Here is a 24,326-nt window from a genome sequence, read left to right as displayed (position 1 = left end):
GAAAAATAGGGACGTGGCCTTTTGTTTCGCGCAATTCCGAGAATACTCGCAGAAGTAATTTTCTGGAACCAAAAACCGCAGAAAACAGGAACTGGCACTGTGGCATCTTGTTAATAGGTTAGTCCCAGAAAATGCATAAAAATATTATAAAGTGTGAATAAAACATGTAGGTATTGTCATAAAACTAGCATGGAACATAAGAAATTATAGATACGTTGTAGACGTATCAAGCATCCCCAAGCTTAGTTCCTACTCGCCCTCGAGTAGGTAAACGATAAAAAGAATAATTTCTGAAGTGATATGCTACCAACATAATCTTGATCAATACTATTGTAAAGCATATGAGATGAATGAAGTGACTCAAAGCAATGGTCTATAGTTTGCTAACAAAAAGATAATGACTAAACAACTGAATCATATAGCAAAAACTTTTCATGAATAGTACTTTCAAGACAAGCATCAAAAAGTCTTGCATAAGAGTTAACTCATAAAGCAATAGATTCTTAATACAAGGTTTTGAAGCAACACAAAGGAAGATTTAAGTTTCAGCAATTGTTTTCAACTTTCAACATGCATATCTCATGGATAATTGTCAACACAAAGTAATATAATAAGTGCAATAAGCAAGCATGTAAGAATCAATGCACACAGTTGACACAAGTGTTTGCTTCTAAGATAGAAAGAAGTAGGTAAACTGACTCAACATAAAGTAAAAGAAAGGCCCTTCGCAGAGGGAAGCAGGGATTAAATCATGTGCTAGAGCTTTTCAAGTTTTGAAATCATATAGAGAGCATAAAAGTAAAGTTTTGAGAGGTGTTTGTTGTTGTCAATGAATGGTAGTGGGCACTCTAACCCCCTTGTCAAACAGACTTTTAAAGAGCGGCTCCCATGAAGGACGTTATCTCTACCAGCAAGGTAGATCATCCTTCTTCTCTTTTGTTTACACATGTATTTTAGTTTTATTTATAGATGACACTCCTCCCAACCTTTTGCTTTCACAAGCCATGGCTAACCGAATCCTCGGGTGCCTTCCAACATTTCACATACCATGGAGGAGTGTCTATTGCAAAATTAAGTTGCTTACTGATAAATCAGGGCAAAACATGTGAAGAGAATTATTAATGAAAGTTAATTAATTGGGGCTGGGCACCCCGTTGCCAGCTCTTTTTGCAAAATTATTGGATAAGCGGATGTATATGCCACTAGTCCATTGGTGAAAGTCTGCCCACAAGATTGAAAGATAAAACACCACATACTTCCTCATGAGCTATAAAACATTGACACAAATAAGGAGTAATAAAGTTTTGAATTGTTTAAAGGTAGCACATGAAGTATTTACTTGGAATGGCAGAAAAATACCACATAGTAGGTAGTTATGGTGGACACAAATGGCATAGGTTTTGGCTCAAGGTTTTGGATGCACGAGAAGCATTCCCTCTCAGTACAAGGCTTTGGCTAGCAAGGTTGTTTGAAGCAAACACAAGTATAAACCGGTACAACAAAACTTACATAAGAACATATTGCAAGCATTATAAGACTCTACACTATCTTCCTTGTTGCTCAAACACTTTTACCAGAAAATATCTAGACCTTAGAGAGACCAATCATGCAAACCAAATTTCAACAAGCTCTACGGTAGTTCTCCACTAATAGGTTTAAACTACATGATGCAAGAGCTTAAACATGATCTACTTGAGAGCTCAAAACAATTGCCAAGTATCAAATTATTCAAGACAATATACCAATTACCACATGAAGCATTTTCTGTTTCCAACCAAATAACAATAAGTGTTGCGGCTTTCATCTTTCGCCACAAACATGAAAAATAAAACGAAGAACACAAGTGTTCAAATGAAAAAGCGGAGCGTGTCTCTCTTCCACACAAGCATGTTAGGATCCGTTTTATTCAGAAAACTTAAAATAACAAACGAGAATAAAAGCACACGGACGCTCCAAGTAAAGCACATAAGATGTGATGGAATTAAAATATAGTTTCACTAGAGGTGACCTGATAAGTTTGATGAATAAGTGGATGCCTTGGGCATCCCCAATCTTAGACGCTTGAGTCTTCTTGAAATATGCAGGGATGAACCACGGGGGCATCCCCAAGCTTAGACTTTTCACTCTTCTTGATCATATTATATTATCCTCCTCTATTGATCCTTGAAAACTTCCTTCACACCAAACTCATAGCAATCTCATTAGAGGGTTAGTGCATAATCAAAAATTCACATGTTCAGCAAGGACACAATCATTCCCAACACTTCTGGACATTACACAAGGCTACTGAAATTTAATGGAGCAAAGAAATCCACTCAAACATAGTAAAAGAGGCAATGCGAAATAAAAGGCAGAATCTGTCAAAAACAGAACAGTCCGTAAAGACGAATTTTTTCGAGGCACTTAACATGCTAAGATGGAAAAGATCCAGTTGAACGAAAGTTGCGTACATATCTGATGATTACTCATGAATTTTTTCAGAATTTTTAGATTTTGCTACAGAGAGAAAAGCTCAAATTCGTTACAGCTAAAAATCTGTTTCTGCGCAGAAATCCAAATCTAGTATCAACTTTCTATCAAAGACTTTACTTGGCACAACAATGCAAGAAAATAAAGATACTAAGGTATTGCTACAGTAGTAACAAGCACCTTGACTCAAATATAAAACAAAAATTGCAGAAATAAAATAATGGGTTGTCTCCCATAAGCGCTTTTCTTTAACGCCTTTCAGCTAGGCGCAGAAAGTGAAAATCAAGTAACATCAAGAGAAGAAGCATCAACATCATAATTTGTTCTAATAATAGAATCAAAAGGCATCTTCATTCTCTTTCTACGGAACTGTTCCATACCTTTCTTAAGAGGGAATTGATATTTAATATTTCCTTCTTTCATATCAATAATAGCACCAACGGTTCGAAGAAAGGGTCTTCCCAAAACAATAGGACAAGATGCATTGCATTCAATATCCAAAACAACAAAATCAACGGGGACAAGATTATTGTTAACCGTAATGCGAACATTGTCAATTCTCCCCAAAGGTTTCTTATAGAATTATCAGCAAGATTAACATCCAAATAACAACATTCCAAAGGTGGCAAGTCAAGCATATCATAAAGTTTCTTAGGCATAACAGAAATACTTGCACCAAGATCACATAAAGCATTACAATCAAAATCATTGACCTTCATCTTAATGATGGGCTCCCAACCATCTTCCAACTTCCTAGGGATAGAAGCTTCAAGTTTTAATTCCTCTTCCCTAGCTTTAATGAGAGCATTTGTAATATGTTTTGTAAAGGCCAAGTTTATAGCACTAGCATTAGGACTTCTAGCAAGTTTTTGCAAGAAATTAATAACTTCAGAAATATGACAATTATCAAAATCAAAACCATTATTATCTAAAGCAATGGGACCATTGTCCCCAACACTTTGAAAAAATTCAGTACTTTTATCACAAACAGTTTCAGCAATTTCAGGCAATTTTGCACGCTTTGTAGTAGAAGTAGAAACATTGCCAACACCAATTATTTTACCATTGATAGTAGGAGGTTTAGCAACATGTGAAGCATCAACATTACTAGTGGTGGTAATAGTCCAAACTCTAGCTATATTATTCTCTTTAGCAGTTTTCTTCTCTTTCCCACATAGCATGCAATTCAGCCATCATTCTAATATTGTCATTAATTCGAACTTGGATAGCATTTGCTGTAGCAAATGACTTAGTATCTTTAACTTCATTAGGCATAACTTTCAGTTTCAAAAGATCAACATCAAGAGCAAGACTATCAACCTTAGAAGCAAGAACATCAATTTTACCAAACTTTTCCTCAACAGATTTGTTAAAAGCAGTTTGTGTATTAATAAATTCTTTAAGCATGACTTCAAGATCAGAGGGTACACTCCTACTATTGTTGTAAGAATTACCATAAGAATTACCATAACCATTACCACTATTAGAAGGATATGGCCTATAATTGTTGTTACCAAAATTATTCCTATAAGCATTGTTGTTGAAATTATTATTTTTAATGAAATTCACATCAACATGCTCTTCTTGAGCAACCAATGAAGCTAAAGGAACATTATTAGGATCAACATGAGATTTACCATTAACAAGCATAGACATAATAACATCAATCTTATCACTCAAGGAAGAGGTTTCTTCAACAGAATTTACCTTCTTACCTTGAGGAGTTCTTTCAGTGTGCCATTCAGAGTAGTTGATCATCATATATTCAAGAAGCTTTGTTGCAGCACCCAAAGTGATGGACATAAAAGTACCTGCAGCAGCTGAATCCAATAGGTTCCTTGAAGAAAAATTTAATCCTGCATAAAAGGTTTGGATGATCATCCAAGTAGTTAGTCCATGGGTATGGCAATTCTTTACCAAAGATTTCATTCTCTCCCATGCTTGGGCAACATGTTCATTATCCAATTGCTTAAAATTCATAATGCTACTTCTCAAAGATATAATTTTAGCAGGAGGATAATATTTTCCAATGAAAGCATCTTTACATTTAGTCCATGAACTAATACTATTTTTAGGCAAAGATAGCAACCAATCTTTAGCTCTTCCTCTCAAGGAGAAAGGAAACAATTTCAGTTTTATAATATCCCCATCTATATCCTTATACTTTTGCATTTCACAAAGTTCAACAAAATTATTAAGATGGGCAGCAGCATCATCAGTACTAACACCAGAAAATTGCTCTCTCATAATAAGATTTAGTAAAGTAGGTTTAATTTCATAAAATTCTGCTGTAGAAGCAGGTGGAGCAATAGGAGTGCATATGAAATCATTATTATTTGTGCTAGTGAAGTCACACAACTTAGTGTTCTCAGGAGTACTCATTTTAGCAATAATAAAATAAATAAAGCAAAACCGAATTAAATAAAGTAAAACAAGTAACTATTTTTTTTGTGTTTTTGATATGAAGAAAGCAAACAAGACAGAAAATAAAATAAAGCAAGACAATAAACAAAGTAAAGAGATTGGGTGTGAGAGACTCCCCTTGCAGCGTGTCTTGATCTCCCCGGCAACGGCGCCAAAAAAGTAGCTGCTTGTGACGGTAAAGCACACTTCCGTTGGGACCCCAAGAGGAAGGTATGATGAGTACAGCAGCGAGTTTTCCCTCAGTAAGAAACCAAGGTTATCAAACCAGTAGGAGATGAAGATCACGTGAAGGCTGTTGGTGAAGGAGTGTAGTGTGGCGCAACACCAGGGATTCCGGTGCCAACGTGGAACCTGCACAACACAATCAAACTACTTTTCCCCAACTTAACAGTGAGGTTGTCAATCTCACCGGCTTGCTGAAAACAAAGGATTAAACATATGGTGTGGAAAATGATGTTTGCTTGCAGAAAACAAAAGAGAACAATGATTGCAGTAGGTTGTATTTCAGATGTAAAAGAATGGACCGGGGTCCACAGTTCACTAGTGGTGTCTCTCCAATAAGATAAATAACATGTTGGGTAAACAAATTACAGTTGGGCAATTGACAAATAGAGAGGGCATACCAATGCACATACATATCATGATGACTACTATGAGATTTACTTAGGGCATTACGACAAAGAACATAGACCACCATCCAGCATGCATCTATGCCTAAAAAGTCCACCTTCGGGTTAGCATCCGCACCCCTTCCAGTATTAAGTTGCAACCAACAGACAATTGCATTAAGTACTGTGCGTAATGTAAATAATACAAATATCCTTAGACAAAGCATTGATGTTTTATCCCTATTGGCAACAGCACATCCACAACCTTAGGGGTTGCTGTCACTCCCCCAGATTCAATGGAGACATGAACCCACTATCTAGCATAAGTACCCCCTCTTGGAGTTACAAGTATCAACTTGGCCAGAGCCTCTACTAGCAATGGAGAGCATGCAAGATCATAAACAACACATATATGATAGATCAATAATCAACTTGACATAGTATTCCATATTCATCGGATCCCAACAAACACAACATGTAGCATTACAAATAGATGATCTTGATCATGATAGGCAGCTCACAAGATCTAAACATGATAGCACAATAGGAGAAGACAACCATCTAGCTACTGCTATGGACCCGTAGTCCAAGGATGAACTACTCACGCATCAGTCCGGAGGCGGGCATGGTGATGTAGAGCCCTCCGGTGATGATTCCCCTCTCCGGCAGGGTGCCGGAAGAGATCTTCTGAACCCCCCGAGTTAGGGTTGACGGCGGCGGCGTCTCTGGAACTATTCTGGTATTTTGGCTCTCGGTACTAGGGTTTTCGGGGACGAAGGAATAAATAGGCGAAGGGGCAGCGTCGGGGGAGCCAGGGGCTCCCTCCCCACGTCACGGCGCGGCTGTGCCCCCCCCCCCCCCCCGCGCCGCCATATGGGTAGGGGCCCCTGCTGGTCTTCCTCGACTCCTCTTCGGTCTTCTGGAACACTCCTTGGAAAATAGGGCCGTGGGCTTTTCTTTCGTCCAATTCTGAGAATATTTGTAAAACAACTTTTCTGAAATCAAAAACAGCAGAAAACAGGAACTGGCACTGTGGCATCTTGTTAATAGGTTAGTCCCAGAAAATGCATAAAAACATTATAAAGTGTGAATAAAACATGTAGGTATTATCATAAAACTAGCATGGAACATAAGAAATTATAGATACGTTGGAGACGTATTACTGTGAATCCCATCAGTGATATTAGAGCTAGATCTATGTGTAGATGTTGGTATGAATACAACAGTTTCAGTAGTGGGAATTGATGTCCTTGTTGCTACCCCACCCACGTGTACTTATTGCTTTTGCAAGATAGTGGGATGTAGCTTCCCGGAGCAACCTTACAGTCTTCAGTCTTCAGATTGAGATCGGTTCTGCGCTTGACATGTAGCTTATATTGCATAAAGAGCTGGAGGTGTCAGTCGCAGCTCTTGCTATAGTTGAAACCATCTTTGTAAAGAAGGACTTATAAAAGTTAGTAAGCATCTTGCATTATCAAGTCATTGTGATTTTTATGCTTATGTAAGAATGGTTCTTATGCATACCATAGAAGTCACATAAAACTTAGAAACAATAAGGTAGATGCGTCTAACTTGTTTCTGTAGGACATGTGATGTGGTATGGCCAAGATGTGACGTGATATATTTGATGTATGAGATGATCATATTTTGTAGTATTTGTCACGACTTGCATGTCGTTGAGTAAGGCAACTGGTATGAGCCATATGGTTGTTACTTTTATTGTATGACCCACGTGTCAATCTTAAACGCCATGTAATATCTTAACTTTATCGCTATGAGTTATGAATAGTTGTAGTTAACACATGTGGTGGAGGCAACCCTCCTGGTGGTATGATGGAAATCACGTCGGTGCATTGGAGATGGATATCAAAGGCGCAAGAAAATGATATACCCTGTCACATTATAATTGCATGCCATGTTTATACTTTTATGCATCTTATTTTGTGTGATCGCGACAGTAGCATTATAAGATGACCCCTCACTTCATACTAGTATGTGATGCATCAAATGCATACATGTTATTTGTAATTTATTGTGCCATATTCCGTCATTATTGATTCATATAAGTGATTATAATCATGATTTAGAATGATTTGTAGGACAGAAAACCCATGTTTTCCTATTTTTAACTTTCAGGGAGCTCTGCGAACTCAAAAGGACCTGGATTTTTTTTTTCTACGTAAGTTTTTTTGTGGAAAATGAAGAGCCAGAGCACTTCGAACTCACTTGTGCCTGCTAGAGGGCCGAGATGGGCTAGATGACATGGCCTAATACCCCTACCGCGCCACCTTTGCCCGTATCGCTCTCGTGGCTCCGATGCCGTCCATATTCACGCCAATGTCTTCATCTTGATCTAAAATTAACCATCTATAAAAGGGGCCCCGATCGTGATCTCACGACTGGCGGAGGTGTAGATAGAAAACAACAAACCAAGATTCGGTAGTCCACTATCGACAGAAGATTGGAGGGGGAATCGCTGTCGGAATCGCCTTTGGCCGCCTATCTTGAGAGGGGAGTAGTCCACCCCCTGGACTTGGGCTTTGTGGTAATAAGTTGATCCAATCACTCTATGTATGATCATTGGTGTAGCACGTATGAGCTTCACTACATGATTATGGTCATATCTATGTAATTCCTATGGTGGATATTATGGTAGGAGATGATACATGTTACATATTTACCATCGTGTTGAGGCATTATAGTTTTTCATACTTTGAAAGCATGTTCATGATATTTATGCATTTGTTTGTTATTACACGTCATAGAAACATTGGGTAATGCTAGTGGTAATGCCTTGTCTTCCCATATCATGAGGTGTTTGACAATATTAAGTGTAGGTAGATGAGAGAGGTGTGGTATGCATACAACAAACAAAACTTTTGCAATAATATTGTAGTATGTTTTTGTAAAGAAGTGCGATGCATGTAGATGAGGGGTGTATCCAAGTGACAACAACGGCACAATCGAGTGATAGAAAAGGTACAACCAACATCCTTTGTCTAGGTTAAAAAGGGGAGAAGTATGACGCAGAGAAGTGCCAATAATCTCACACGGCATGATACAACACACATATGGATACTTCTTTTCAACTATGTAATTTAGGACATGTAGCTGCTATAAACGTTAACCGTTGAAGCACGATGATTGTGTGTACTTTTATCATCTTGTAACATGATACCACCATTGTTTGAGATAGAGAGAGAGGTAGAGAGGTAAAGTGAAACCATGAACCCGGGTACATTGTTCTTATCGGAGTAAGCATTAGTCTTGTCCTCTTGCATTTAGAGAATTGTGACACTTTTATATTTTCTGTTTTGTTTTTTACTTTCAAGTATCAAGTTAAACCGCTTCATTACTTTGTTTTGTTTAGTGCGTAGAAAACTAGAATTATGGCACTCTAGTTGGAGAGAGTGAAGAGTTTTCCCTCTTGCTCCTGCGGTTCGATATCCATATTTTCACATTGAGAGGTGCTACAGTGTTCCCCTACTCTTGGGAGTTATCTGTTGTGAGAGTTCGTCGTTTTGAAGCACTTCGTGATGATCGGGTGTTATAAACTCTAGGTCCGCATACAAAGGGTGTAAGCTAGTTTTGCACATGCAGAAATGCTAGGGTTAAACTTGACGAGCTTAGAGCATCTCTAATAGAGCCCGTAAATCCCGCCGGAATCGAACTTTTCCGGCGGATTTACGGGTTCGGGCTGAAGTGCGTGCAGATCAGAGCCCGTAAACATGGGCCGGCCCGAACTGGAAGTTCAGGGGCCCGAGAAACTCACCGCATGGCCCCTATTAAAAGGGTTCGCGGAGGGGAGTTCAGTTCGGAAACCCTACTCCCCTCCCGCCGCTCCTCTCCCGCCGCCGCTCCGACGAGCAATCCCGGGCGCTCTTACGCCGCTCCGTCGCTACGGCCACCACCCCGCTGTCCGAAATGACGCGTGCAAGACGCGTGGGTAGGGGCAGCGGCCGATCCGGCGCCGGAAGGGCAAGTCGCCGCCCGCCGGGCGTACGAGCGGAGACGGAGCGCGCTAGGCGGTCGCGCTCCGACGCCGCATGGAAGCGGGCCGGCCGCGAGTGGCCGGACCTAATGGCGCGCCGCCTTGAAGCGCGCGCGAGGCGGCTGCGCACTGCGGCGGCCGGGGAAGCGGAGGCGCCCGCTGCCGGCGCGTGCAGCCCGCCATTGCCGCCGTCGCCCCCGAGCGGCAATGACGACGACGCGGACGGACCGCCTCTGCTCTGCGGAAGCGCCTCCGGCGCGGCGGCCATCGAGGTGGCGGCCTTCGTCGTCGCCTAGCAACCGCCGGCGACCATAAACCCTCCACCGACGCCCGGTGACAGTATAGTCTCCGGGAACCTTAATTTCTAGTCTAATTAGGTCCGTAGTACGTAATGTAGGTCCAATGCGGATGTATTTTGCCACTATTATTGTGAATTATGAACGAATTAAGCTTGATCGGATGAAATCGACTGCATTCACGAAAATCGATTTCCCGCGACGTTTGATTTTCGCGAGTTCGGTTTGGGTTTACAGTTTCTGTTCTGAGCCGTGCCCAAATGCGCTCTCAATTCGTTTTTCGGGAGACTGAACTCCGTTTATTCGGTTCCGACAAATACGGGCTCTGTTAGAGATGCTCTTAGAATGTACATACATGACCACGCAGCACATCAAATCAAATCGAAAGATTGACCACGAGTCATATAAATGATATGATCAACATGTTGATGTTAACCATTAAAATTACTGAACTTGCTGTACTGGATTTAGATCGTGTGTCACTAAAACTAGCTATGGAGGATGTTGAATTTAGTGAGAGTTTATTAGTAATTTGATTAAACCTGAAACAAATATCATAAACAGTCTAAATTCTCTTTGCAAATATTTGTTGTAGATGGTCAAAGTTGTAGCTCTATTCAATTTCAATGCGTTCCTAGCTATATATTGAGTGTCTTGGTAGCGTGAATGATCGTGTAAGTGTATCTTGTTTATGTACGACTGCAGTCTTGCTTCCTGGAGAGATGGCTAAGCACAGTGCATTTTGATGGGTGGTAAATGCAACCTCTGCAGATAATCGAATTGTAGTCTAGCCTCGTCCCTAAGTTATGGGACAATGTTTGTGTCACGTCACACTATAACTTTGGTCGCGTAGGGTATGGAAAATTAACTAAAATTTGTCCAACTAAGATGTTGTTGAGCCAAGTGTGGCTAGAGGATTGTGAGCCTAGTTGTGAATCTGAAATATGAAGTGGGAAACAAGAATACTCGTTTCGACCACTTCGTTATCTTCTCTCCAAAGTTACCAGATTACTACAATAACACCCATCATCTCTAGTGCTCGTTCAACAATGTAGTCATGTCCAAGTCCATATCATCCCCATACTGAGCTCCCTTGATAGTTCCAGCATCCCAGGATGACACCATATCATCCAACGTAGACAATACACATTGCTTCTCGCGAGATGACTCCAGTACCTCCACCCCAGGCCGTTTTCTTGCAGCTGGAGAAGCGCCCATATTGAGATGACTGGAGATGTTGCTCTGCCGAAATTTCAATCTGACGTTTTCTGATCGGCGGAAGTGAGCAACGTCTTGCAGAGTCATGTTGGCCATATCGACAGCAATCACCCACCTGTCCCAGGCGACGATTCGTTCGCTGATCATCAGGTATAGAGTGTTGTCGTCGTGCAAGCTCAGGATCGGAAACTCGGCGTACATCCTCTTGAGGTCCTGGGTGGGCGGCGGGGGAGGTCCTCCGCGGCCGTCCCAGCACGACTCCCTGGGCAGCTGCTCGGGTAGGTCGCCGGAGAGCAGCAGCTGGGCAGTGAAAAGGTCGCGCTCCTGCCTCCAACCCTCCTCCTGGTTATTGCAGGCAGCACTCCTACTCCATGTGACAACCTGCACCTGCCACCCATTGGTCTCTCCATGAAGACACAGCTCGACGAACCTGATGCGGCCGGCTTTGGCGTCGACGGCAATGTCGCGAACACGCAACGCATTGCTGCAGTCGAGCCAACTGTGATGGAGCGGCGGCGTGGGCAAAGGCACATAGTAAAGATGAGGGCGATCCCCGTGAAGCACGTTGCAGAAGAGGATGCCCCGTGAATGGTCTACAAAGGCCATGGTACCGTAGTCTCCGCCAACGGTGATCACCTTGGAGGTCATGTGGCAAAACTCCCCTGCTTGCTGCTGCTGTTCGTTCAGAATCAAGACAGGCTTCTTAACAGTCCAAGTTCGTGTCTTGGAGCTGTAGAGATCGAGTTCGAAGTGCAGCGGCTCCTCCGAGGCATTCGAGAGCGCAGCGACATAGTAGTCGTGGCTGTGGCTGTGGCTGTAGCCATGATCATGGCCACCGCCGGGGAGGAGTCCAATCTGATTCCGTTGGATGATAGGGCGGCCGCTGGGCTGCGGGAGCACCGTGAGGGACGGCTCCCCGTCGGAGCCCCCGTTAGCATGGTAGACGTAGAAGGCGCACGGGTCGAGCCCGACGTAATTCCACTTCTCGACGCCGATGTAGAGGAGGGCGAGATTGCCCTCCGTGTGGACGATGATAGGCTTCTCGGTGAAGATAGATCCAATGCAGTAGGCACAGAAGTAGGAGACCTGGGGAGGGTCGGCGACGACGAAGGTGATCTGGATTGTCAAGACCCTCTGTATGTCGTCAGTATCGCAGCAGGCGGTGGATGCGTTGGTCCGGCTGTCGATGACGGCGGTGAGGTCGAGAAAGCAGCTCGCCGGTCGATCTCGATCGGCACCGGCATGAGGGTACCGCAGGCCAGGTCCCGGCGTCCCCATCGATCTTCGGGCCGGGCGCCCCCATCATGATCGATGGATTAGATTTAAGGAGCGAGGGTTCTTGCTTCGGGACAGTCCGGGTCAGAGATGTAATCGGAATATGAAAAGGAGAAGGGGGATTTGTTACCGCTGGCAGATTCAGCTGAAGAAGTTCGGTTCTGGTGGCCAGCCTTCTCGTATAGTACTCCAAATGTATCTACAGGTCAAAAGGTCATCAGATGTACTACAAGCAACAAGTTCAGCAAAGATCATCAGAAAAAACATGGCGAAAATCATGCATACAATACACACAGAAACTTGCACCCTCGCATCCATCCACACACTAGCAAACCTGCAATTGCAGAGAGTAAGTAATAAAAGACTATATGCATCAATCCATGCAGAGGAAAGAGCTTTCTCCTTTCAAAAAAAAAAAAGAACTTGCAGCAAGCAGCAACCACAAAAGCAAGCCAGGTAATTATACATACTATATATACTATCAAGAGCCAAAGCTTGCGCATGTTCCTGCAGGATGATTATATATAACACATGAACAACAGCAGCAGGATCATTGCGGCGGTTACAACCAAAGGAGACCTGCATCACGATGTTTCCATGATGTTAAGGATAAAGATGTCTCTAACACAACGGCAGTCTTAAGGTGACGAGGATGACTACAGGAACTAGGTATGGTCTAAGATAAACATGTAAGACACAACAGATTACGCCCCAGCACACATGTGTGCTCAGGTGGGCTTTCTGCTTATGCGGCGCGAGTCTATTAATATGATAAATACAGAGGATTTAACTTCTCTTCAGGCTGCCTCTCTTTTTCTTCTGGGTTCTGGCTGCTTCAGTCCAAGGTCATCGGTTCGGAGACGCAACACCGGAACCTGGCCTTGCGGACAGTGGTCAGGACCTCCATCTCCACATACTCCAGCATCCTGACAACGTCGGTGAATGGAGGACGCACATCGGGATTTGGATCCCAGCACCTCGTCATGATCAACCCAAGAGAAGGGAGGCAGTCATGGGGTATGGCTGGACGGACACCCTTGTTCACCACAGAAAATGCAGCTTGCACTGCTGTCATGTTTGCGAAAGGAAGGGTCCCAGTTATCAGCTCCCACAGGACAATGCCAAAACTGTAGACATCAACTTTCTGGTTGTATGGTCTGTGCTGTATCATCTCGCTGCAACCCAAAAGAAACCAGTTAGCACATCCGAACGGTAAACAAAACATGATAAGAAACAGGTCATCCAATTCTAGTATTGCACAATAATTGAAGGAGCCAGAGAACAAGCAGAAACATCAGCAACACCATAAATATTAGTTTCCTATTTCATCTGGGTCCAATCAGAATGGTCAAGAAACGCCAAAATAATATGATCAAGGTGTCTCCTAGTCTCCACTTAAACAGCGCTAGATATCAACATGGATATCAGAATAACGATTTCATGCAAGAATGACAAACACTAAGATGTTACTTTCAGGTCAGAACTACAAATAGTAAAATTTAAACATGCTACTTAAACAGTGCTAAATATCGACATGGATATCAGAATAACAATTTCATGCCAAGGATGATAAGCACGCACTAAGATGTTATTTTCCCTTGAGATCAGATCAGCACTGGAAATAGTAAAATCTAAACAATCTTTTCAAATCTCAAGACAAGTACTAACTAACAAGAGAACATTAAATAAATTACAGCCAGACATTGATATTAGTAAGAAGAGCCGAAAGGAGTGCGCCAGCTTTGACATATAATCGCACCTAAAGCATGTTGTTCATTTTTTTTTATACCAGTACAGGAGTTCTCAGGTAGTTTGATCAAATAACATAAGTGAGCTAGACAGCCAGATTGTCTGGAGTAAACAATTCACCATTTCTTTTGGACATGGCTATGGTACACACAACTTTCAGATAAAATTGAGTTATCTCTCACTGTTACCCCACTCCCCAACACTCCTACTCATATGGCAGTTAGGATGGTGAGAAAATGCATGTAAAGTATACTTTCATACATATGTACCAGTCAGCATCGGCAGAGCTACACAAGAATCAATGGGCAAGCCAGACTAGCAACACAATTTTTTTGTCCAAAAATAAGAGAGCCTTGCCAAGCCGACCCAGCAAGAGAAAGAAACGAGGGGCTGAATCCTGGGCAGGCGACGGCCCAGGTCACCTCTAACAAAGCTACGCCCCTGCCAGATCTTGCTATTTGAGCAAGTTTATTGCCAGAAACATGTTGCCACCAGAGTTCCGATAATATCAGCATGACCACTTAGATATACTTACAATTGCAAAAAAGGCCAGAGACTTGCCAACTACTCTGGATAGGCAAGATATTCAAAAATGAAATAACAAGCCTGGGCAATTCTCTAACTTTGTCTTGGTTCAAAAACAAGCTTAAGGCTGAGCCTGGGCTGGGAAGGCTGAGTTTGTGTTCATGAAATCTTAGCATTTAGACTCTTACGAAATAAGCATGTAATTTTAGTCTGCATGTTTGTCTCATTCAATTATGTTAATAAATGGAAACTTAATTAAGACCTACCACTATTTTTAGAAGAAACATTTTACCACTGTGAAAGCACTGATGAATAATCATTTCTACTAACGTATGGAATAGTTTTAATGATTTTCTTCTATTTGACCTTTACAATAATATCTCACTTCCAAGTCCCAACTACGTGCTAATGCTATCATATGATTCAACTCATGCTGATTTTTTTCTAGCTATCTTCATTAATGTACTTGCAAATTTACTATGGCTTGAATACATTCTACTGTTAATAATCATAGTTATCTCAAGAGTCATGTATAAGCCCACTCCCTGGCTTGACAACTGACCTGACTCAATTAGATCTAGCAATGCAGACAAGAGCAGAGCAAAGTCAAATTTTCTCAAACTTATTTGCATCTCTGGTTGGAATGTTGAAAATATGCAAGACACAAATTCCACCATGCATGAATCCCACCAATAGCTCGGCTTTGCTTTGAAAGAACATATCTTGCCAGTGTGAGAATCTACATTACCCCTGACTTTTGATAAGTGTTTAATTAATCCCCTACACAATGAAACTAGTTATGACAACATGTATCATCTAAAACATATCGATCACCATATCATCCGCCACACTAGCAAAACAAGCTTACAGGGCTACATCCTACATACCTTACGTGTAGCTGACAATGAGTTAACTCGGTAAAGGAGTAATTGATAAATGTGGTTCATTGAGTGCTCTGCGTTAAGTTTAACTAATTTCCTTCTATGTTGCTCAAGAAGTTTCCAGCCTAAGAAAAGTACGGCCCAGGCTAAGCTAGGTTGAGTTAGGAAAAAGCCTTTTTCATTTTGGGCCTAGACCTGCACCCTGCGTTAGCCCATAGGTCTACTAGATCTTTCTTAAGTTGGGCTGCCTGTAGGTCTTAGTTTTCTTGGGGTGACAGAAAATTAAATTATAATTTGCTTGTAGTGCTGCCTAACCCTGGCCCACCAAGGCTATCAAAACACCCTTTCCCGCTTGAATTTACTCAAGAAGTTTTTCTTGTCCGCGGAAGGTCTTTAATGATGGTGGCATGTATATACATTTATTGTATGATGTAACTCGCACTCTTCCACGTTTATTTTTGGCGCAACACTCTTCGACGTTGATCGAGAATTTTCCTCAGGAGAGGCTCCCCTTGCATTTCGAGGTTTTCTTACCCGTGGACGCATTATGATTGGCCAATTGTCACTCTGCCCAACAACAATCCTTGCTGAGTATGCTAGAATTGTCAATGCCGACAGACATCGAAGTATGCTAGGATTGACAATGCCAATATACATATTCTCGGTGAAGACTCTAGGTTATTGGTTGATTACAAAGGTGTTGTGCCTGAGGATACACCTCAGAAGTTACGATGCCACAAGAGAATGGAGCTTGAAATATGCCTCAAGGTTTCTCCCGTTTGGTCTCTCAGAGATGCGTACAAGAAGACTCAATTTATTCCCACCAACTCCTCCAGGTGATGGCACCCGATTGGTTGGCGAGGGATGTGTTTGCGATGTTGTCTCAACAGAGTGAGGCCCTTCGACAATGGTGACGACATTCATTGACCCTCATCTAGTACTGATTGCTAGCTAGTAGATAGCCGTTGAGCAAGCGGGTGATGGTGGTGTGATTTGTAAGTTGTCGATATTGTGATGTCTGTCAATGGAGCGAGTGGCACTCCTTAGTACAATGCCTATGTTTGTCTCCTTATCCTTGGTCATGCTCATCGCATTCGTAGGCCCGATAGTGCTCGTCAAGTGCACGCACCATCTTCCTACACTTTTCGGTTTTCCTTTTTCTTCTTTTGTTCTAACCTCCATGTATCGTGACTAACCTCCCGCAAAGGAGGCCTGGAACCTAGTCTTCTAGGACTTCTGAGCCACGTTGATTGTTTGAGGAAAATCATTCCCACCAACCAACACATGGGACTCATGTTCATATTTTGTTAGATTAAGTAGTTGATTATTCCAGCTATCCTTGGCTGTTGTTCCTCAGAACCCCAATCAATTCAAAAGTAACGAGATTCCTTCCAGCTTTGAAAGCCAAGCTGTGCTTTCTCGTCGATTTGAAAAAATGGAAACAAAAAATAGTGGTGTGGCCACAATGGGCTGCAGCATGATAGGAGGCTATGGCATATATGTTGGCCCAACATTTGAGTAGCCCAATGACAAATGCTATGTTCGCAAAACAAGCAGGTGCAATACTGCAACGATTACTCAGAAGAGAGAGGACAATGGCCTTTGTTGGATCACTTGATTTCTCCACTGAAGCCCTATATTTTGATCATCTAGGGGGAAAGGAGCAAATTAGACTAGGGTGCGAGACTCTTGACTCTCCACGAGATGAGATGTGTGGCGAGGATCGATGAAGCACTATGGAAAGGGTAATTGTGGGAGGAAAGCAACCAAACAAAGCCCTTAGTGTTTTCTTCCTTGACCATTTTAACCAAACAAACATTCAATGGTTGTGCTTCTGTTTTTGTTATTGGTAAATCACAGGTGAGATGAAAACTTTACTGATTAACCAAGTGTGTAATCAAGTCGACCTTGCTGAACTATCCAAACAAGAGACCAATTTAGCAACCGCCTAGACAGGTGAGTAATTTGATCAGATACTGCAATTGTTCCTTTTTATGCAGGGCCTGTTGTTAACATTTAGTGATTTCCAGAAATGGATCTGCCCTCTTGCAAAAACTCAAAAAATTGGTGACTGCAGCCTTCAGGCAAGCAAGCCAAAAAAAAAGTTTTACATCTCTAGTAGACTGAATTCAAATGGATACAAATCAAGGCAGCTGCAACAGCCATGCCCTGCTCCATAAACTAGCTTAGAATGATGGCTTAGTTATGCATCAAGATCCAGGAACAGTATTATAAGGTCAAAGCAGTAAGAGCATGGCCCGCAGAAAACTACCCATGCCATAGTGGTAGAATATTATGAACAAAAGCAGCTTGAAATGTCCTGCAGTTAAGACCAACGAAATATTCCAGGCTGAGATGTACCACCAGCTAATATATCTTCTGTGTGGACTTAAAGTCTTAAATTAGCAGGTTGTGGGTAGTCTCTGTAAATACTGTCAACATGGTTACACTTAATATATCACTAGCACTTGGGCAGTGGTTGGTAAGGTAACCGATTCAATCCAATACCTTAGATAGTAACATTAATGTTAGCACCCTCAACCGTCTATAAGCAAATAGAAGAAAATAATAAATGAACCCCTAGAATGGCATCTTGTTGGACTATGTTAAAATAAGAAGCAATACTGGCAATTGCCATAACCACAACCAACAATTTCCATAACATCTCCAGCAGCAGCATGCTTAATGCTTGAGCTGCCAGAATTTCACATGCATATCGTCATACATTTTGCGTAAAACTCAACTAGTATATGCATCAGGGAGTGCTAAAATAAATAAAATAACTGGGGGAAACAATTTACCAAACGAAATAATAATCCGGTTTTTACGGACTAGAAAAAAGTAAGCAATAATGACTACCAAAGCAACACTGCATGTAGCTAGAGTACATATATAGTATGCAGCTCAGCAGCTACCAAATTCATGGTAACCAACTAACCACGACAAGTAAATGCATATGCCTTAATATGGAACAAAGGTACCATTTCATCCAAAGTTCCAAACCATGGTCTTAATCGATGGGGGAAGAAATGAAGCATTACTGTCTATTTAGAGTAGCAGCATAACTAAGAAAAGTAAGCAAGATAAAAGGGCAGTTTGTTGTACTCACGGAGCCATCCAACGGTATGTTCCAGTTTCAGGTGTCATCCCCTCGGTCGTTACTTCAATTCTGGCAACTCCAAAGTCAGCAATCTTGATGGATTTATCACCAGAAATCAAGAGGTTGTCAGACTTAAGATCTCTGTGGATGAAGCCAAGGGCATGAACATAAGCCATGCCACGTGCAACATCTAGAGCCTGCTTCACTGCCAGCTTGAGTGGACCACCAGACTTGTTCTGCCTCCTAGCCAGGAAATGCCTGACAGATCCACCCTTTGCATACTCTGTGACAATACACCAAACCAGAGGCTTCCTGCATGCGCCAATGAACTTGACAATATTTGGATGCCTTAACGTAGCAAGCATCATAACTTCTTGCACAAACTGTTGCTCCAACAGCTGAGCACGCACGGGGTCAGCCTCCGGCCTCTCCAAGATCTTAATGGCAACATCCATCCCGTTGTAGGTTCCCCTGTAGAGCTTCCCGAATGCACCTTGTGCAAAGGGCTCTCCCATGTGGAGCTTCCCCAGATCAATGGTCCACTCCTCGTAATCCCTGAGCGTCTCGGTGGGGAACCTATTGTCCATCAGAGCCTGTGCCAAAGCATCATCACTCAGGGCATGGGACACCCGGCCAGGGCGGAAGATGCTGTTCCCAACCGAGTAGCTGGCCACAGCAACAGGCCCTCTGAGGCCAGGATGGTTGAGCATCCCAGTGCGAGAGTCGGTAGAACCAACGCTGCTGTTCTCCATAGACCTGACGGAGCCACCGTGCATGCTGGTCTGCATGCTGTTCTGGCTGTCGATGGACATGGTGGAACCCTCCCCTAGCTTCTGGTAGTAGGCCATGTCGCAGAAGTTGACGCCGCCGTCATGGCCGGCTACGGCACCAATGATCCCGGTGAACTTGGCCGGCTCCATCATTCACAGACAACCACCAAAGCCTCGGCTTCCGCAGCCCCTCCACTCTCCCCCGAAAGGCGGTTACCTGCAACAGAGAGAGAGAACCCAGCATAGATTAGAAACGGCAGTAAGCTATAGCTTTCATCTGCATCCTGCAAGCGGTAGAATTTGCCAGAACCACCAGCACGCAAGCATGAAAAAAGTCAGCAAAAAATCGATACTCTACAGCAAGAAAAAACAACAAAATCCAGGATGAGGAACACCCAAATCAATCCCTGAAAAAAAATCCAACAATAATAACCCTAGTAACATCAAAACACAATCTTTGCATAAACCAAATCGAGCACCGAGACCCTCCTCAGCAACGACCTAAAATCACAGGAACCCGGAGCACCGAAACGCATCGAGGACCAAATCAAGCCGCGCCCCCACCCCCCAGGAAGCACGACACTGCGTCCCAAACCCTGCAGCAAGAACGCGTACCTTTCGGGCCCGGAAGTACCACCTCGCCGCTTCCAATTCGCACCCCGCGCGGCCTCGTCTCCGCACGGGTTCCGGCGATCCGGGGTTCGATCGAGAGAGCTCGGAGCTGCGGCGTTGGGATACGGGTGGACAGAGCCTGCGGGTGCGGGGATGGGGGGAGGGAGGCGGTGACCGGTGGAGCGGAGCGGAGCGGGGGCGAGGGGGAGCAAGCGGAGGAAGGGGAAAAGATGAAAAAGAGACAGAACAGAAGGGAGAGAGTGGAGTCGCCCGTCTTAAGTAAGTGTAGATACAGTTTAATTCCTTTTTACTGGCTCCACTGATTAACTCCCAGTTCAGTTAACTACCAGTGTGGTGTGGGTGATTAAGGCGACACCGTGCGCGTGGGCTTCCTATGAACACTTCATCAACTCCTACAAATTCGCGGAGCAATTTTTTGAAATTTGCGAGAAAAACTAAAATACAGTATATTTCACCAATTCCTACAAATTGATAACCACACTACACACCCTACAAGCATCACCAAAAACATCATCACATATCTACACAGGCATCACCAAAAGTCGGGCATAGTTTTAGATAACCAAGTACCAAGTGCTAGAAATTCCACACATTTTTCAAAGAATTCAGCAGCTTCCATAATAACTACGAGAAATCCCATAAAATTCAATGCAACTTTGGAAAAAGAATAATAATTGCATTAAAAAGTACCAACAAAGTTCATAAAATTCCTCATAGTTTTCACATGACTACTCATGACTTTCATATGAAACTCATAAATCCAAAAAAAAATCCTCACAACTTTCAAAAAAAAACACGGCTTTCAGAACAAAACAGAGAAGGTTGCACCTCCTGATGTAGGCGTCTTGCTCTCCGATGGCGCGGGAGGATGCCGCTAATCTCTAGTGGGGCGATGCTAGCGGCGCGGGCATCGCCTCCCTCTAGAGGCGCGGGTGACCTTCGCCTCCCTCTACCATTGTAGATGCCCATCGGCTCCCTCTAGCGATGTGACAAGTTGCCTTCGATATGCATGGGAGACCGGCCCTAGAGCGTGTAGTTGTGGTTGCGACCTCCGCGGCGCAAATGGTGGCGAGAGAGGGGGGTAAGGGAAAGAGAGGTGAGAGGATAAGATCCGGAGCCCCCCCCCCCATTTTGTCGTGTCGTTGCTGCCAGTTTCGATGTGTGCCGTGTCTCTTGTTTATTTGATATCGTGGGTGCGCACGATAGAACCGGCGGAAGCGTGTGATGAATCGAGAGAGGAGGAGGGTGTGCGGTCGGGAAGTAACTAGACACGCGGTGATCGTGTGTGCGTGCGTGTGTGAGTGGGGGAGGGTATTTTAAAATTATGTCACATAATAAACACAAATCATGTAATATACTCACTTTCTCAATTATGTGTAGACTTTTAGGTTGTGTATTCATGGCTTAGGAGCACATTAGCACAACAAAAGCGATGGCAACACTACATATGTCCATCGTGAAGCCACGTAATCATTAGCATGCTCTCTACCTTGGGTAACATATAAATATGTGGTGCATTTGTATTATATGGTGTATCATTATTTACGAGTTAAGGATAATTTCTACATATAAAATAACACATGTAGTAATCTCTTGAGTAAAATTTACACTTTACATTTGTACTAAGCATACATTTTCGGTGCATGTCTTGGTGTTATAACTTTTTGACATAGGGTGTGTAAATACTCTAAATGCATGCTTGACACATGTGCATACACATGTCAAATATATTACACCATACAGATACATCAAAAAGAATCAACTAGATGCAATACGTAACAAATTAGGATGGTTGTGTACATCTCACTTTATATCTCTAATGTATCACTACTTGTGTGTAGTTTTGGCTTTAGAGTATAGAGTGAGAGTGGTCATAAAATGTAAAATCATACATCATGAGAGAGGCTCATAGTTCATGCCACCATGAAATAAGAATCAAGAAATAATTACTATGAATGCATGCTTGCCACATATGCATACACATGTCAAATATACGACATCATATACATATACATCAAAATATAGACTTGGCTGAATGCAATACAACAAATTAGGGTGGTTGGACATTTCACTTTATATCTCTATGTGTCACTGTAGATAGATATTTGGCTTTAGTGCATCGTACCACTATATATTTATTCTATTAAAAAAATTGTTAACACCTCGCGTTGGAAGCACGTGTAGAAATTTGGTGTAGGTATGCATACACATGTCAAATATATGACACCATATACATATACATAAACATATAGACTTGGCTGAATGCAATACAACAAATTAGGGTGGTTGGACATCTCATTTTATATCTCTATGTGTCACTGTAGATAGATATTTGGCTTTAGTGCATCGTACCACTATATATTTATTCTATTAAAAAAATTAACACCTCGCATTGGAAGCACATGTAGAAATTTGAAGTGTGGAGTTAGTAACTTTTGTGATAATGTAAAAAATAGTTCTAGAGTGGAATGAATTTTTTTTAGAGTATAGAGTGAGAATGGTCATGAAATGTAAAATCATACATCATGAGAGAGGCTCATAGTTCATGCCACCATGAAATAAGAATCAAGAAATAATTACTATGAATGCATGCTTGCCACATATGCATACACATGTCAAATATATGATATCATATACATATACACCAACATATAGACTTGGCTGAATGCAATACAACAAATTAGGGTGGTTGGACATTTCACTTTATATCTCTATGTGTCATTGTAGATAGATAGTTGGCTTTAGTGTATCATACCACTATATATATTCTATTAAAAAAATTGTTAACACCTCGCATTGGAAGCACATGTAGAAATTTGGAGTGTAGAGTTAGTAACTTTTGTGATAATGTAAAGAAATAGTTCTAGAGCAGAATGAATTTTTTTTAGAGTATAGAGTGAGAGTGGTCATGAAATGTAAAATCATACATCGCGAGAGAGGTTCATAGTTCATGCCACCATGAAATAAGAATCGAGAAATAATTACTATGAATGCATGATTGCCACATATGCATACACATGTCAAATATATGACATCATATACATATACACCAACATATAGACTTGGCTGAATGCAATACAACAAATTAGGGTGGTTGAATATCTCACTTTATATCTCTATGTGTCATTGTAGATAGATATTTGGTTTTAGTGTATCATACCACTATATATATATTCTATTTAAAAAAATTGTTAACACCTCGCATTGGAAGCACGTGTAGAAATTTGGAGTGTAGAGTTAGTAACTTTTATGATAATGTAAAGAAATAGCTCTAGAGTGGAATGAATTTTTTTAGAGTATAGAGTGAGAGTTTTCATGAAATGTAAAATCAAACAGGAACCTCATGTGAAACATTATTCATGCCCTCATGCAGTGAAAACCAACAAGGAAAATCATACAGGAACCCCATGTGGAACATTATTCATGCCCTCATGCAAGGAAAACTAAAAAGATTTTTTTACAAGAGAAATATATTTTGGTTCATGTGGGTATGCTTCTACTGATTTTCAAGAGGAGAGGGGGGAGACATGTCATCTTATATAATATAGGGTATATTCCTATTTATTTGTTACAATTAGTTTAATTAAGCACTTGTTCCTGATATAAATAATCTAGATGAGTTAAATAAACCTTCTCGTACAAGCAAAACGCAGGATACCCTTTGTTGGAGATATACCCAAGAGGCAATAATAAAATGGTTATTATAATATCTTTAAGTTTATGATAATGTTTACATACCATGTTATAATTGTATTAACCGAAACATTGATACATGTGTGTTATGTGAACAACAAGGAGTCCCTAGTAAGCCTCTTGTATAACTAGCTTGTTGATTAATAGATGATCATCGTTTCATGATCATGAACATTGGATGTTATTAATAACAAGGTTATGTCATTATGTGAATGATATAATGGACACACCCAATTAAGCGTAGCATAAGATCACGTCATTAAGTTATTTGCTATAAGCTTTCGATACATAGTTACCTAGTCCTTATGACCATGAGATCATATAAATCACTTATACCGGAAAGGTACTTTGATTACATCAAACGCCACTGCGTAAATGGGCGGTTATAAAGGTGGGATTAAGTATCCGGAAAGTATGAGTTGAGGCATATGGATCAACAGTGGGATTTGTCCATCCCGATGACGGATAGATATACTCTGGGCCCTCTCGGTGGAATCTCGTCTAATGTCTTGGAAGCATATGAATAAGTTCATAAGAGACCACATACCATGGTACGAGTAAAGAGTACTTGTCAGGAGACGAGGTTGAACAAGGTATAGAGTGATACCGATGATCAAACCTCGGACAAGTAAAATATCGCGTGACAAAGGGAATTGGTATCGTATGTGAATGGTTCATTCGATCACTAAAGTCA

The 24,326-nt window shown here is 42.0% G+C and overlaps 2 protein-coding genes across 2 annotated transcripts; both read right to left on the bottom strand.

Moving 5' to 3' along the window:
- Positions 1 to 10,316: 10,316 nt before the first annotated feature.
- LOC127314506 (uncharacterized) lies at positions 10,317 to 12,635 on the bottom strand. The gene is made up of 2 exons (XM_051344981.2): positions 12,567 to 12,635; positions 10,317 to 12,480 (listed from the first exon to the last, which is right to left on the bottom strand). Exon 2 carries the CDS (start codon positions 12,282 to 12,284, stop codon positions 10,821 to 10,823), a length of 1,464 nt encoding a protein of 487 aa, XP_051200941.1. The 5' UTR covers positions 12,285 to 12,480; positions 12,567 to 12,635; the 3' UTR covers positions 10,317 to 10,820.
- Positions 12,636 to 12,738: 103 nt separating this feature from the next.
- On the bottom strand, positions 12,739 to 20,171 carry LOC127314507 (serine/threonine-protein kinase STY13). Its single transcript, XM_051344982.2, has 3 exons — positions 19,922 to 20,171; positions 18,546 to 19,523; positions 12,739 to 13,456 (listed from the first exon to the last, which is right to left on the bottom strand). Exons 2-3 carry the CDS (start codon positions 19,457 to 19,459, stop codon positions 13,117 to 13,119), a joined length of 1,254 nt encoding a protein of 417 aa, XP_051200942.1. The 5' UTR covers positions 19,460 to 19,523; positions 19,922 to 20,171; the 3' UTR covers positions 12,739 to 13,116.
- Positions 20,172 to 24,326: the final 4,155 nt, after the last annotated feature.

The sequence above is a fragment of the Lolium perenne genome, chromosome 7, assembly GCF_019359855.2.
Source record: "Lolium perenne isolate Kyuss_39 chromosome 7, Kyuss_2.0, whole genome shotgun sequence".
Classification (NCBI taxonomy): Eukaryota; Viridiplantae; Streptophyta; class Magnoliopsida; order Poales; family Poaceae; genus Lolium; species Lolium perenne.
The sequence above is the reverse complement of the archived record's forward strand: the minus strand, read 5'-3'. Positions and strand labels throughout refer to the sequence as shown.

Excerpts from the sequence above, each read along its gene's own strand:
- LOC127314506 (XM_051344981.2), bottom strand. The coding sequence starts at position 12,284 with ATGGGGACGCCGGGACCTGGCCTGCGGTACCCTCATGCCGGTGCCGAT.
- LOC127314507 (XM_051344982.2), bottom strand. The coding sequence starts at position 19,459 with ATGATGGAGCCGGCCAAGTTCACCGGGATCATTGGTGCCGTAGCCGGC. Across the intron at positions 13,457-18,545 it reads ACATACCGTTGGATGGCTCC|CGAGATGATACAGCACAGAC; the intron begins GTGAGTACAACA and ends TTTGGGTTGCAG.